This window comes from Gossypium hirsutum, chromosome A11 (genome assembly GCF_007990345.1).
Source record: "Gossypium hirsutum isolate 1008001.06 chromosome A11, Gossypium_hirsutum_v2.1, whole genome shotgun sequence".
In the NCBI taxonomy this organism is placed as follows: Eukaryota; Viridiplantae; Streptophyta; class Magnoliopsida; order Malvales; family Malvaceae; genus Gossypium; species Gossypium hirsutum.
The window spans coordinates 13,301,748-13,317,125 of NC_053434.1; the positions used below are offsets into that span (position 1 = coordinate 13,301,748).

The 15,378-nt window shown below is 34.5% G+C and overlaps 2 protein-coding genes across 21 annotated transcripts; both read left to right on the forward strand.

Annotated features, from left to right (window-relative positions):
• Positions 1-755: 755 nt before the first annotated feature.
• Positions 756-9,029, forward strand: LOC107923927 (sister-chromatid cohesion protein 3). Of its 2 annotated transcripts, none has more exons than XM_016854126.2 (21): positions 756-1,050; positions 1,150-1,378; positions 1,659-1,771; positions 2,016-2,108; positions 2,531-2,694; positions 2,789-3,025; positions 3,138-3,282; positions 3,369-3,547; positions 3,649-3,794; positions 3,883-4,001; positions 5,022-5,195; positions 5,366-5,527; positions 5,595-5,795; positions 5,880-6,017; positions 6,103-6,306; positions 6,387-6,531; positions 6,770-6,876; positions 7,031-7,168; positions 7,768-8,030; positions 8,119-8,243; positions 8,483-9,029. In XM_016854126.2, the coding sequence occupies exons 1-21, from the start codon at positions 1,003-1,005 to the stop codon at positions 8,719-8,721; spliced, it is 3,369 nt and encodes a 1,122-aa protein (XP_016709615.1). In that variant the 5' UTR covers positions 756-1,002; the 3' UTR covers positions 8,722-9,029. The 2 variants fall into 2 exon arrangements, with proteins under 2 accessions (XP_016709615.1, XP_016709614.1); XM_016854125.2 differs by having other exon boundaries at positions 824-1,050; positions 2,016-2,141.
• A 575-nt stretch (positions 9,030-9,604) lies between these two features.
• Positions 9,605-14,672, forward strand: LOC107923928 (protein tas). Of its 19 annotated transcripts, XM_041081105.1 has the most exons (14): positions 10,092-10,143; positions 10,243-10,342; positions 10,431-10,544; positions 10,635-10,672; positions 10,816-10,870; positions 10,968-11,056; positions 12,022-12,156; positions 12,252-12,399; positions 12,476-12,580; positions 12,664-12,728; positions 13,228-13,331; positions 13,438-13,502; positions 13,856-13,910; positions 14,374-14,672. In XM_041081105.1, the coding sequence occupies exons 6-14, from the start codon at positions 10,989-10,991 to the stop codon at positions 14,532-14,534; spliced, it is 906 nt and encodes a 301-aa protein (XP_040937039.1). In that variant the 5' UTR covers positions 10,092-10,143; positions 10,243-10,342; positions 10,431-10,544; positions 10,635-10,672; positions 10,816-10,870; positions 10,968-10,988; the 3' UTR covers positions 14,535-14,672. The 19 variants fall into 19 exon arrangements, with proteins under 19 accessions (XP_040937035.1, XP_040937034.1, XP_040937036.1 ...); XM_041081088.1 differs by lacking the exons at positions 10,635-10,672; positions 10,816-10,870 and adding an exon at positions 9,662-9,907 and having other exon boundaries at positions 9,992-10,143; positions 10,436-10,544; XM_041081104.1 differs by lacking the exon at positions 10,816-10,870.
• The last annotated feature ends 706 nt before the right edge of the window (positions 14,673-15,378 follow it).

The following is a 15,378-nucleotide window of genomic DNA, read 5'->3' on the forward strand; positions in this document are numbered from 1 at the left end:
TAGAACTACTATAATGTAAACATTGAGAAATGTAAAGATAAATATATATAAAAATTAAATAAATAAAAAACATATACATTATTAAATGTTAAAATGAAAATAATATAAATATAAATTTTAATATTTTAAAAAATAATATAGACGAACCTTAAATTAACTTGAGTTAAAAATTTACAAATATTAACGGATTTAGTAAAATTTAGACTCATATTTTAGACTCAACCGAATTTAAATAAATATAAAATATATTAATATCATATTTAGTTGTAACCTAACCCCAATCTAACCATAGATACCTCTAATTGCATCCCTCGGGATTTCACTAGTTGTTTGAACTTAATTGTTCCTAATATAGACAAATAGATGCGTGAGAAATCAAACCTAACAGCATGATCCAAATGCTGAGAAGATAGACTTGGAAGCCGAAAACATAAATCACTAAAAGAAAAGGAAAATAGATTTAAGAAACGCACGGAAAAATAATACAACATTTTGATAATTACGTTCCTAAGATGACGTATTATGGGTTTAATTTTAACAAAAGGGAAAATTAAATTATGAATTTTTCAGATATTTTAAGAATTTTTTAAAGAATTCTTATGAAAAAAATTAAAAGTATTAAAGTTATAAATTAATTGTTAATTATTAAAAGTAACTCATTATTTCATAATTTCGTTAAAAATAATATAAATTAACAGATAAATGATTACTATGTAATATTTGAGTGATTTTAATAATAATTTATGTCATAATTAATTTAATATTTAATGTGCCACATTTTTATGTTGATGAACATATTTGCACCACTTCTTAGAAATATGGGCACCAAAGAACTATTATGTATTTTATGATTTAAAGTATACAACCTCTAAATTTTTCTCTAAACCCAAACCTCAGAATCAGGAAATTCTTCATTTTCGCATTGGCGCCTATCATTCTCTCTCTATCTGCACTCAAATTTCCCGGTCAACTACTCTTGGAAGTTACTCAAAATCACAAGCCATGGATGACGACGCGCCTCTAGCCTCCGAAATAACCACTCGCCATTCGGTATTTCTCTACTCCCCTTCACTGTCTCTTTCTCCGCTTGTAATTTCCGTTCGTTTAGTATATCAACTAACCTAATTTTGGTGAAATTTGTGTGCACAGAAGAGGGCTAGGGTTCATGCTCTAGACGGTGGAGATGAGCCCAGCAAGGCAAACGGTAATGATAGGGAGAATCAAGAAAGGAGCAGCGGCGGCAGTGATAGGAGTCCCAACCCAGGGGAAAGGGAGGGTTCACCAGATGATTTTGAAGAAATTCGTCCCAAAACTAAGCGACCTCGACCTGCTGAGGGGACTTCTGATGTCCCCAACAGATCTGAAGAGGGATTAATTGGTAATTGACTTCGAAATTTCTTTTGTTTTGGAATATTTTAATTTATATGCCCATATTGGAGATTTATAGAGTTATGAATGAAGCTTCATTATCTCAGTTTTTGTTGGCTCTACATGTTTTGCATATTTCACTATTTTTCCATAAAATTCCTCCATTTAAGTACTATATTACAGCATAGTGTCTTCCTATGAAGAGTGTTTTCCTTGTGGCTATTTGGCCTACATCTTTTAATTTAGGGATGTGCCTATTAATATTTTTGTTTGGATGTGATTTTCATCAGAGGTTATCAAAGGTAATGGTAAACATATTTCTCAAGCTGTCAAGCAGTGGGTGGAGCGATACGAGAAGAATCCGAAACCTGCTATGGTTGAACTCTTGATGATGCTTTTTGAGGTAATTCTTGTAGAATTACGAGTAATGCTCATTAGAGAGTGGAAAACAAATAAAATAGTGAAATTCCTGACAGAGTACCTACTACCCACAATATTGGTTTACAACCTTATTGGAAAATTCTCACCTGACCCTGATACTTCTTAGTTCTCTGAATCACTAAATCGCATCATTTGGATTTTTCAACTGCATGCCTTTTTCTCAGTTTGGAGTTTTTGACTGAAATTAAATATTTATGATTCCACAGGCATGCGGGGCAAAGTATTACATCAGGGAAGAGTATTTGGATGAGACTGATGTTGATGATGTTGTGGTTGCTCTTGTCAACCTTGCTAGAAAAGTATCCTGTCCATATATATATATATTTGTTTATGTAATGTTTCCCATTTTTCCTCTTTTTAGGGAGGGGTATCAGTTTTTTTTACGGAGGTTCACTGATAACAACCTGATATAGTAGCAGTATACTTTTCTGTAGCTGTAATCTGTGTAAAATGCACATATTAAGTGCTCTGTTTTCCAGAAACTTTTATGACTAGAATATTTTTATCTGCTTAATTTAGGCTCAAAAATTTCCAGAATACCTCTATATAAATCATTTTCAGTTTTAAAAGCATATCCTTATTCTGTTGTTTCTTTAACTCCGCATTGGTTAAAAGTATTTAATAGTTCATAGCCATCTTTTTCAAAACAACTTAATAACTCATTTTAAGTTCTAGCATCTGAACTTTCAATGTAATGTGTTGGCTTAACTATGAACTTCAGGGGGAAATTGAAGATTATCAGGGTTCAAAAAAGAAGGAATTCAAGAATTTCAAGGAGAATCTTGTTTCATTCTGGGACACTTTGGTTATTGAGTGCCAGAATGGGCCTTTGTTTGATAAAGATTTGTTTGACAAGTGTATGGATTATATAATTGCACTGTCGTGGTTAGTACATTACCATTGTGAGTATTTTTCTTTTGTGCTGCATTATAAGGTGACTTATTATTATATATTTTTGCCTGGTATTGACACTGAGCAGCACACCACCAAGAGTTTATCGTCTAATTGCTTCCCTGATGGGTCTCCAGCTAGTCACATCTTTCATTTCTGTTGCAAAGAGGCTTGCTGTACAGCGTGATACTACTCAAAGACAGTTAAATGCTGAAAGGAAGAAAAGAGTTGACGGACCTCGTGTGGAGTCACTAAATAACAGGTTATCAGCAACTCATGAGCAGAAACTTGTAATAGATGAGATGATGCGCAAAATCTTCACTGGGTAGGGCTTTTATTTATTTTATTTTTAATAAATTTAAGTATCACTTGATAAGTTCATGTTTGATAACAAATTTCTTTTGTATCTAACATGTTCCATATTATGCTTTTTGAAGGTTGTTTGTGCATCGATATAGAGATGTTGATCCTAATATTCGAATGTCATGCATACAGTCGCTGGGTGTTTGGATTTTGTCATATCCTACATTGTTCTTGCAGGATCTATACTTGAAGTATCTTGGATGGACTCTAAATGACAAAGTACAATTTGCTATTTGAGTTATAGGTTCATACTTGATTTTTATTCTCACTACATTCTTCATAATACAATGTTATTGTTTTTGAAGAGTGCTGGAGTAAGAAAAGCTGCTGTCCTTGCATTACAAAATCTCTATGAGGTGGAGGATAATGTGCCCACTCTTAGTCTTTTTACTGAAAGGTTTTCTAACCGGATGATTGAGCTTGCTGATGATGTTGATGTTTCTGTGGCTGTATGTGCCATAGGGCTTGTAAAACAATTACTTAGGTAACCTATATATTTGCTTTTAATATTTTTCCAGGATTTTATTTCTAATTCTATTATGGAGATGTTTGTCCACTGAAATTGAATCTTTCTGTGTTTTGCAGGCATCAGCTTATACCTGATGATGATTTGGGTCCTTTGTATGATCTACTCATTGATGATCCACCAGAAATCAGGCGTGCAATAGGAGAATTAGTATATGACCACTTAATTGCACAAAAATTTAATAGTTCCCAACCTGGCCCAAAAGGTTTTTGTTCATCTTTAGATTTAAATATCCGTTGTTGACAAATGATTGTATCAATTACTGCTCATTCTTAAATGTCCTTCTTTTCTAGGCAATGAGAGTGAGATTCATCTTGGAAGAATGTTGCAGATATTACGGGAGTTTTCAACGGATCCCATTTTAAGTATATATGTTATCGATGATGTCTGGGAGTACATGAAGGCCATGAAGGTACGTTATAATTTTCCTAAAGTTTGGGACAGGGAGAATGAGGTATTAGGAGGAAGGTTTGTACTTATGTTACTTGGAATTGGGTTTGAGTATCGGAACCGGGTATTTTCAATTTTTTCTAAGTTTTTCCATGTGTTTGAAGAGTCCTTGGAGGTCATATCCTCTATTCATATCCAGATATGCGTATGACTCTTTTGTTGGACACATGTGCTTCAAGAAAAATGAAGAGTTGTAGCAACATAGGTTCAAACCTACTTAATCTAAGTGATGGGCAGGGGCGAAGCTAGAAACTTTTTTTAGGGGGGCCGGAATTAAATTGTATATTTTTACGATAGTAAAAATGCATTTTCACCATTTTAATATCTATATTTTTATAATTTTTAAAGGTTTAAATCAAAATTTTATCATTTTTAGGGGGGCCAATATTAAATTGTATATTCTTACGATAGTAAAAATGCAATTTCACCATTTTAATATCTATCTCTTTATGATTTTTAAAAGATTAAATTAAATTTTTATCATTTTTAGCGGGCGGGGGGGGGGTAAAGTGCAATTTTAGCTTTGCTAATTTAATTTTTTATAAATTTGCTGGATAGTGGAGGCATAGGCACAAAATGGAAAATATTGATTTCCTAAGGTTGGGTATGAGAAGCAATAAGGCCTGTTGGGTAGTCTATTTGTTGCCTAGAGTGTTTATGAGGAAGAAAAATGGAAGTAATGCTTATAATTTAACAAAGAACTCGAAAGTTTCATCTGTACAATTTATATGTTTCAAGGATTTTTTTGTCCTTCTGGTGCATGTGAATGTTTGAGGTATCCTGATTTGATATTTTAAAAAGCCAAGTTTTTTTGATTGTTATTATGGTGAAAAACTAGTTAGATGGAATATTTTGGGAGTGTACTTACAGATTTTGCTTTCATCCCCACCTCTATAAATCTTGCCGACATGCTTCTGAGGAACAACTGCATATTATATACCATCTATCATAGTTAATTTTGCAATTTGGCTTTTGCTTACAGGATTGGAAGTGTATCATCTCCATGCTTTTGGATGAGAATCCATTAATAGAGCTAACAGATGAAGACGCAACAAACCTGACTAGGCTTCTTTTTGCTTCTGTCAGAAAGGCTGTTGGAGAGAGGATTGTTCCTGCTTCTGATAATCGGAAACAATATTTCAGTAAAGCTCAAAAAGTATCTGATTTCTTTGTTTCATATTTCTTATTCTGATTCCTCACCTCATATAAGGATTTATTTACAATATTATGTTCTTATTTTGCATTATTAGTTGGTGATTTCTCTGCTCTGTATTGCCACTCATGAAGAAGACTAAAACTCAAACCGTCTTTTTTCTTAAATATTAGGAAGCAATTGAAAACAATCGGCGGGATTTAACTATTGCCATGATGAAGAACTACCCATTACTTCTACGTAAATTCATGGCTGACAAGGCAAAAATTTCATCATTGGTTGAGATTATTGTATATATGAACCTTGAGCTTTATTCTCTGAAGAGACAGGAGCAGGTAGGTGATAAAGTTTTCTTGTTAGAGTCTAACAATTAAACACCAACGGATGTGCTTTTCCTTTCAGAATTTCAGAACTACTCTTCTGCTCATCAAAGATGCATTTTTCAAGCATGGTGAGAAGGATGCATTGAGATCTTGTGTAAAGGCTATTAAATTCTGTTCCACTGAGAGTAGAGGAGAGCTGCAAGATTTTGCTCGTAACAAACTAAAGGAGCTTGAGGATGAGCTTCTTGATAAGCTTAAATCTGCAACTAAAGAAGTGATAGTATGTGTTTCCATCTGAACCTTTTGTTCTTGGTTGTGGCCTTGATCACTAAATGTATAAGGCTGACAACTTTTAAATTTGCAGGATGGAGAGGATGAGTATTCTCTTCTTGTGAATTTAAAAAGATTGTACGAGCTTCAATTGTCAAGGCCTATATCAATTGATAAACTCTATGGGGATAGTATCACAATCTTGCACAGCTTCAGAAATTTGGATGATGAAGTAAGCTGGATGAGCAAAATTTAAAAATTGTTTTGTTTTTTATGTCCATCGCATTTGTTCTTAATCACTTCTCATTCTCATTTAGGTTGTTAGTTTTCTGCTGCTGAATATGTACTTGGATGTAGCCTGGTCTTTGCACTCTATTATAAACAGTGAAACTGTCTCTGAAGGATCCTTATCGTCTCTCCTGTCTAAACGTGATACCTTGTTGGAGGAACTTGAGTATTTTCTTAATGCTCCTCCTGAAGTCGGGGAAGGGAGCAAATCAGGAAATCAGCTAGCCTGCAGGGTAATCTTTTTTTCTTAATATATGAATTTAAAAAAATCCCTGAGATTGTTTTCTCTAATGAAGTTTATGTAATGACCCAGGTTTGTACTATATTAGCAGATGTCTGGTGTCTGTTTAGGAAGACAAATTTTTCGTCGACAAAGCTTGAAAGATTAGGATATTGTCCTGATGTTTCTATACTTCAGAAGTTCTGGACCCTTTGTGAGAAGCAGCTGAAAATTTCAGGTGGCAAATTCTTTCTTTTCTTTTTCTGAGCTCAAGCTTTGAAATACTTAACATGCTACTATTGGGGGAATCACCTTCTGGTTGAACCAATTGGAGCCAAGTAACCTTTATGTGCTTTCTGCATATTGTTTGCTTACACCCTTTAGATGTTGGTTGCATATTTTGATGAGAATTCATTCAAATTTCACACTGCTGTTAATTTGCAAATTTTAGTTAAGCCTTGTATGTATATATTCAGATGACACAGAAGATGATGATGTTAACAAAGAGTATATAGAGGAGACAAATAGAGATACAGTCATGATTGCTGCTGCAAAGTTGATTGCCAGTGATACAATCCCAAAGGTACCTGTACGCTACAGAATTTGATGTCTATTTCTTGCTTTCTAGGCAATTTTTTTTCTTGTTTCAAATTATTGTTATCTCTGAAGTCTGCTTAAAATTTTGCTTGCAATACCTTTCTTTTCTTAATTTAGATAAGCCTCAAATTTTACTGCAGGATTATCTTGCTCCTGAGATAATTTCTCATTTTGTGATGCATGGAGCTGGCATTGCAGAGATTGTTAAGAGCCTGATTACAGTTCTGAGGAAGAAAGATGATAATGTCTCTGAAATCTTTCTAGAAGCTTTGAAAAGGGTAGAATTCTTGACTTCAATTGTTTTGGTGAAATTTAGTTGATGATGCCACCGCTCACGTGCTAATCTACAAATTCATTCTTTTTTGCTGCATGTGTTAATTTCAACATGTCTTGAAAAATACTTATTTGCGTGTTGAGCTTCCACTGGAATTTTGTTTATATTTTTTCATCTTGAGTTAAGCACTATGTGCCGAATGGCTGAGGTTCAACATTGAAACGAACTGGCCACTTGTTAGGTGTAATGACTAATAGGGCCTCTTATATAGGTTGTCTGAGACTATATTTACATAGAAAAAAGTGAAATAATTTATGATTGAAAATTTCTATTTTGCTCCAATATAATAATATGTTTGTCATTTTTATTGGAAATAATTAAAGTGGAATGAAACTGGAAAAGCTATTAATTGGAGTTTCGTGGTGTTGTCCACTTAAATTAATGATCCGTACTTCAGAATTTGCAGAAATGGTATGACGGTTATAGAGCGGTAGGACCATATTCTTTGACCAACCCCAAACTGAAATGTGGTGGAAACATTGTTATATTTCTGTCTCTGTTTGTGTATCCCTTTTAGTTCACCTTTTTTTTTCTTTTCACCAGGCCTATCATCGACATCTGGAACTTTCAAGAAGTGATGATGAATTCATAAAAAGTGAGTCTTTTCAGGAGTGTAAGAACTTGGCTGCTCGGCTTGCTGGAATATTTGTTGGTGCTGCTCGGAACAAACACAGACCTGAGATTTTAAAGATTGTTAAGGAAGGCATTGAGTATGCTTTTGAAGACACTCCAAGACACCTGTCTTTTCTGGAAGCTTCTGTGCTACATTTTGCGTCAAGACTTCCTGCACCTGACATACGAGACATGTAAGAATTTCTCTGAATTCAATGTAAAACATTTTATTTCATTCTTTGAACAGGGACTGACCATAGTGCGTCACTTATTATTTTATAGTCTGAAAGATGTCCAGAAGAGGACAGAGAATGTAAATGCAGAAGAGGATCCAAGTGGGTGGCGCCCTTATAATACATTTTACGAGAGTTTGCTGGAAAAGTGTGCAAAGAATGAAGGGATCCAAGGTACTAGTGAGCTTCATTTCAATCATTCCCTGGATCATTTTTATGCGAAGTATAAATTGGCAATAGGTGAAGGGTGCAATAATTAAGAAATGCGGGATAAAACCCCTTAACAAAATACATGTTCCCAAGCATTTAGGTTTTATTCTTGTGTCTTTATATATATATATTTCTCATATAAATTGTGTTCAGAAATGATTCTGTTCTCTGGAATTTGAGCTAATCACGCTGTTGTGTTGCAGATGAGAAGGAATGGACAACTACAAGACAAAGGGGTCGTCCTAGGAAGCGGCAAAATATTGAGGGGAGGAGACTTTTTAATGAGCATGGTTCAAGTGATGAAGAGGATTCAATTAACACATTAGACCAGGAAGATGCTCAGGTTGAGGGAGATGAGGAAGATGATAATGCTCCTCTGATTCATTCACTTAAGTCCGCTTCTAAGTTGAGGTCATTACGAGTCTCAAGACAGGAAAACTGAGGCAATTGAAGGACTGGATCATCTGCAAGAGGTACAGATTATTAGCCACTTCACGTAGGTGAGGTATGAAATGCATTTTCTAGTTCCCATGCATGACTTGGAGATTGGTCCTTCGACGAAAGATTTTAGAGTGTGAATTGCAAGTGGATTGTGGAAGACGATCATAACTTAAGGATTTATGTAGCTGAACTAGATTGGGATATCATAGAATTCAAATGTAAGTTTCTGTTAGGAATGTAATATCAGGATGTTTTTCCCCCTCTGTTAGGTTATTGTCATTGTTAATGAAAAACTCGGAGTTCCGCTCATGTGACTATAATAGTTAGGTTTTCATGCATGCACATACAATGCAAGGTCTACAAAATTTCCGATGTGCTACAGCAAGCAAAGTCCAGCTATGGCCGATGGATTCAGCCAGGTTTTCAGCTTCTTTTGCTGGAGGTTAATCGAACCGTGAGAATTGCTTACATCCATATATATATGTTCTTCCCTTTTGTTGGGTCATCCTGAAGAAAAACAAAAGTTTGCTCTACAATACATTCAATGAATTGAATGATGAAATTTGTTTATATGTAATAACTAGAAAGAACAAAAAGAAAGATCCATTTTCGTTGACATGGGACTATAAAAAGAACCGAGACGATACAGTGCTCTGATCTAAAATCAACCACTATGTAAATTCCAAATCGGAAAGCGATTAGGATTTTGGGGTCTTGGCAGCTTGACATGACAAGTAACAATTGATGATGGCGGGTTAGGTTAATGATGTTTGAAACTCGAATATTTTTGGAACACATTTGTTTCGCCAATTTCACTAATGGAAACACATCCTCTCAAATGCCCGGATAAACGAGGTTGTTCATCTTCATCATCATCATCATCATCACCATCATCATCAACCCATTAAGCATAATAAAAAGAGACATTAAATATATGTAAAAATGAAATTCCACAAAACTGAAGAAGACCTACTGCTCTCACCATCAAATTTAGTTGACTTCGATGTCAAAAAATTCCTTGAAAATCAAGATTTTGGTAGATGTATAAGAAATGAAATTGGTGCTTAACGTGAATTGTTGCTTCTTCCATAATTAAAACTACAAGTCGATGTTGCTGCTGCCTCTGGCAATATGAGATGGGGGATTAAATGCCAGAGGTGCACGGTTCAATTGCCCTGCATCTCCAAGTGGGTTTTTAATTTTACCTTTTTTAACGTATTGTCAGCTGTATTTAAATTCACAGTACGACCCACAATGGGAGTTCGTTGCAGAGCCTGGAAAGCCTCCTTTATTCTCTAATATATATCGTTCAACGGAACATCCTTCCCGCCATTTTCACCGGGGGTTTTCTTGACATTAGGAGCAATGTCCGTTCCTCTCTTCAACCTTGCTCCTAATTTGACAGTTTCAAGACTCTGTTTAGGTTTGTCAATCCCTATTCTGTCTTCTGCATACCACCATATATCCACCAATTCGGAACTTTAATCCTCTCTCCATTTCTCTTTTGGTTTTTTATCCTCAGGAACAATGACTTTTGGGGAGCAAAACTCTCTTCCTCAGTCATTACGTCTTCTAGACCAAGCTTTTGACGCCGGAATCAACTTCTTCGACTCCGCCGAAATGTACGGTGTCCCCCATGCTTCATCTCAAACCCATTCTGGGTTTTCGGCATTCTTTTGGTTATTTACGTTCATTTTCTATCTTGTAAAGTATAGGTACCCAGTTCCTCAGCGTGCTGAGACTCAAGGGAAAAGTGAAGAATACTTTGGCCAGTGGGTTAGAAAGAGGAAAATATCCCGTGACCGTGTTGTCATTGCTACCAAGGTTACCTCTATTTCTTGCCTTATCAGATGTTACTTAGTGCTTCATGTCTTCTATTAATCATTGCTCATTCCACATTTGTACTCATCTTAGGTCTATATTCTATTCGAGTGTGAGTGCAATTCAAACAGGTAATTTTGGTTTCATTAAAGTAGTAGTAAGAACTTCAATTAATGGGTCTGCATGCGGCAATCTTTCCAAAGTTAAATAAAACATTTCAAAAGGCAGAATAACTTTGACAAGGATAGCAGTGATTTAGTTCTGAAATTTGTAGCTGGCGTTGTGTGGACTTATGATGGTTCTCTTGGGGAACAAGACTTCCGAATCGTGTATTGTCCTAACGCTACATGTGTCTTACTAGTTTTTGCCACACATTTTGAAGTTTTGCTTTTGAATATTTTATGATAAGAAGTGGTTATGAGACAGGTTGCGGGGCCATCTGGGCAAATGAGTTGGATTAGAGATGGACCAAAGTGTTTAGATGCCAAGAATATTACTGAGGCAGTAGATGGCAGGTTAGTCCCATATGTCATGGTTTTTGTGTCATCAGTTGCACCAGAAATGTCTCCAGGTTGTTCCCTCTTTGAAATCATTTTGCCATGTAATGATTGTATTATCATGTATAGCACGGGGAGCTCTATTCTTCAAATCCTAATCATCTTCGCATGTTAGGGCATGCGTTGAGTTTTAGGCCTAGTCTTAAAAGCTATGTTGCTCTTGACTCTTCATTTTTTTCCTTGAAGTACCCATGTCTGGCATATATTTGGGTATGGGTATGGAAATACAACTCTCCAAATATATTAACTTGGAAAAGATTGAGCAGAATTGTGTCGCAAACATACTCATATGAGTCATATCTGACACTCACTTGGATGTCCGAGTAACATAACTTAAAAAGTTTGTGACTTTGTTTCCTTGAAAAAAGTCCTTTTGTATTCTGAATAGTAGATTTTTTACTTGTTGAATGTGTAACCATTAATTTATAATAGTTACAATTACCACTCTGAATCTGGCTTTTCTTTTTTGTTTTGCTAAAAAGTGTCTAACTTGGAATCAATAGATTTCGTACTTTGGATGGTCAAACTTTTTGTGACTGAAAGTTGTCTTAGTAATGTATATATAGCTTATTATGGTTGCAAATATACCTATTTGAATTTGGTTTTCTTCAATGCCTAGTTAGAAGTCCGGTAACTATATTGTTCGGTTTTTGCAGATTGCATAAATAGCACATACGCATACAGCTTGAGTTACTTGGAAATTGTTATCTAACTTAACCAACATCATATTCTGTATCACCATGAGTGCATAACACCAACACAAATGGATATCTAGTATGAATATATATATATGTGTGTGTGTGCACTACCCATGACTACTGCAAATTGATTTCTAGGAGAATAATGGAGTGAGTGCCTATGTCTGTGTGTGGGTATTTTGTATTCCTTTATGCTCTAATATCTTCATTGTCTGGGTTTCACAGTTTAAAGCGTCTGCAGATGGACCACATTGATCTCTATCAAATCCACTGGCCTGACCGGTTTGTATATAGCTCTTATCCTTTGTCTATTTCCCCGGGGGACAGTTTGGGGTTGTGGACTTGCCATTTTAAGACAAAGTGTGTAAACAGAGAATAGATAAGTGACTTTTGTAGATATTGTAACAAATACTTTAGGTTTTCTTTCTTTTCTAGTTTCTTCCTCTATAATACAGGAGCCGTCATTTTAAAGTGCTTCACAGTTGTGTCTCCAGCTATGTTCCCATGTTTGGAGAAACCGAGTACGATCCAGTCCGACAATTCTCATCTGTCCCAATTGAGGAGCAACTTGATGCTCTTGGCAGAGCTGTTGATGCTGGTAAGGTAAGTGATATATGATGTGTTTGCCTTTACAAAATCTCACCATTGGAATTTAGTAAAATTTTGTTTTGACTTGCAGATCAGATATATTGGACTCAGTAACGAAACGCCATATGGTGTCATGAAGTTCCTTCATTTTGCAGAAAACAATGTTCACTACCCTAAGATTATAAGCGTGCAGGTTGTCTGTGCATTTATGGTTAAAAGCAATATGCCCTCAGTATCTCTTATTTGTATAGGTGGAGCTTATAAGCTTATATTTTTCAGAATTCTTATAGCTTGCTCTGCCGAACTTTTGATTCTGGAATGGCTGAGTGCTGTCATCATGAGAGGTATACTCTGAATTTAATGTTTTTAAATTAGAATAATGGATTATTTTTAAATTTTAACTGCATCATGTATAGGATCTCAATAAAAAAAAATTCATTATCTTAGAATTGTCAATCTCTGGAAATCATTGGATTGATCTGGATAATTTATGCATTCTATGTTCTTGCATCATATCCATTTTTGTTCTGGAATTAAATAATCATTCTGATCAGGATATATGATGATAGGTCATAGGTACAGAATTTACATCCACCCTGATATGGTATTGACATAAGCAATTTATAGCTGCTGCTCATAGTTGAAGTGCTGTAGGATTCTTTTTTTTTGCTGCTCACCATGCAAAAAGCATATATACTTATACCAGTCTTTGCTAAAAAATTTGGGTTATATTCTAAAGAAGTTACCTTTGTTAACTCTTTAGTTAGTTTTACTACATATGTAGATTAATGGAAAAGGTTTTTGCACGTTTGTTTCTTTCTTATACCCCTCAATATTTTATAGGATCTACGTGTTGGGCTACAGTCCACTTGCAATGGGCATACTTTCAGGGAAGTATTTTGCTTCAGATGGTGCTCCTTCCGATGCTCGGTTAAATCTTTTCAAAGGTTGATTAACAACTCTTGTTTTAAATTTCATTCTTTAGGGTACTTACAGAATTATCATTGAGCTTCTTCTTTTTTTCTCTCTCTTAATCTCATTTTTGCTTTCTAGGGAGGTATTCAGAGGGTGAATCCCGATACAGCCTGGCCCGAAACACTTTAAAATTAGCTACAATGGTAAACAAAATATTGTGAGGTTTTGAACTTACAAAATGCATGTTCACATTTTGTAGTGAGTTTATTGTATGATTATCGGTTCAAATGGGTTAAATGGATGACATCTATCAAGAAGGATATTGAAGGATGTTCCAAAACAACATGTGAACATCCTGGCAAATCGGTGTATTTGTGGATGTGTAGGTTGTCAGATAAACTTTATTATTTGACATGGAAACCTTTTTGCATCAAAGCATACAGTTCTTTGTTTTAAGTTTTACTCTTACATGTAATTCATCACTCTTGAGCTTAATTTTTATTTGAATTTTTGAATAAGAATTGATACTTATAATTCCATTTCCCTGTCTTTGCAGGAGTACCTTGGTATTGCAGAAAAATATGGTCTTCATCCTGTATCACTTGCAATCGGTATGTAGTTGCATACACATGCATGCACATGTTGACATTTGCTCTTTATTGGTCCAAGTAATTATGTCCATCGAATTACATGTATCCATTTGTGGGCAAGAGCTCACAAGGATCACATATCTGAAATTATGTGATCCTTAATGATTCTGAAAAGTATGGTTAGATCGAAAACGACGTTTTGTTCCTCTCCCATGTTTCAAAGGCCATAGCAAATCTCAAAAGTGGAAATTTTAAGCTAGTTTTGCTATCAAGCCACAAGGCTGGAATTCAATGAATTTACGAGTTTAAATACATACTTTTTAGTGCAAATAGCAGAAGGTTTGAGCATTGCATTAAGCAGCTTCTGTAGAGAGCTGTGATCTACTAAATATCTTAATGTTTCAAAATCAGCTAGTATGCTTTTTGCTTTTGATTTCTGTTTTACCCTAGCCATTATTGATTTTCAAGCTTTTTTTTGTGGTAGCCTTTGTTTTGAATCATCCTCTGGTGGCAAGTACTGTGTTTGGGGTGACCAAATCATGGCAGCTTGAGGAAGTCATCAGTGCATGCAATGTTGAGCTAACATCTGAGATAATTGCAGACATTAACAAAATTCATGCAAAGTTTCCAAATCCATGTCCCTGATCAATATATACATGTTTTTATTTCTTTCTGATTCTGAAGGTTCTGAAATTAGGTAGAATGACAGACACTTTTCATATGTAAAACACTATTCCAGGAGACGGTATATAAATGGCAAGTTTTGAAAGATAGGTTACAGTATATTTTTGGCATTTGGATGCTCTGTTTGCTATACAGGTTCTTAGTTACAGGGTTTTTGAATATTTGTTTTGATTCTATATGAAAAATACGATTTTGGACTGTCAATTTGATTACAACATAGGGTTTATTACACCCCATACAACACTACAACTGCAATCACTACAGTTTTGTACCAACCCATAAATAAAATAAAAGTAGTTTAAAAGAAATACCTTTATTCTTAGAAATTGTGATATTCATAAATCACAATGGGTGAAAATAAAATAATGTCATCACACGAAGTGTTATGTATAAATTTTAAGCTTATATGTTGAAAATGCAAAAAAGTTAATTAAGTTTATGCATTCACACTCAATTAGGGCACTAATTAAAAAACCATTAAAAAATAAAAAATGAGAAAAATTATAAAATATAAAAAATAATAAATGTTAAATATTTTAAAATATTTGAAAAATATGAAAATTGATATGAATTTATAAAAATGATAAAAAAATATAAAAAAACTATAAAAAATTATAAAATTAATAAAACATATTTAAATTTTTATAAAAAAATTTAAAATCCTATAAAAATCATAAAATTATAAAAAGTATTAAAATTGATATAAACTTATAAAAAAATCATAAAAATTTGAACCAAACAATGATTAGTCAGTTGGACCAATTAGACCAAAATTGACAAAGGTATTGATATGAAGAAAGTCATT

Coding starts and splice junctions, on each gene's coding strand:
- LOC107923927 (XM_016854125.2), top strand. CDS start 1,003: ATGGATGACGACGCGCCTCTAGCCTCCGAAATAACCACTCGCCATTCG. Junction 5,196..5,365: donor ATTTCAGTAAAGCTCAAAAA/GTATCTGATTTC, acceptor CTTAAATATTAG/GAAGCAATTGAAAACAATCG. Junction 6,018..6,102: donor TCAGAAATTTGGATGATGAA/GTAAGCTGGATG, acceptor ATTCTCATTTAG/GTTGTTAGTTTTCTGCTGCT.
- LOC107923928 (XM_041081087.1), top strand. CDS start 10,086: ATGTCCGTTCCTCTCTTCAACCTTGCTCCTAATTTGACAGTTTCAAGA. Junction 11,057..12,021: donor ACTGAGGCAGTAGATGGCAG/GTTAGTCCCATA, acceptor TGGGTTTCACAG/TTTAAAGCGTCTGCAGATGG. Junction 13,911..14,373: donor TCCTGTATCACTTGCAATCG/GTATGTAGTTGC, acceptor TTTTTGTGGTAG/CCTTTGTTTTGAATCATCCT.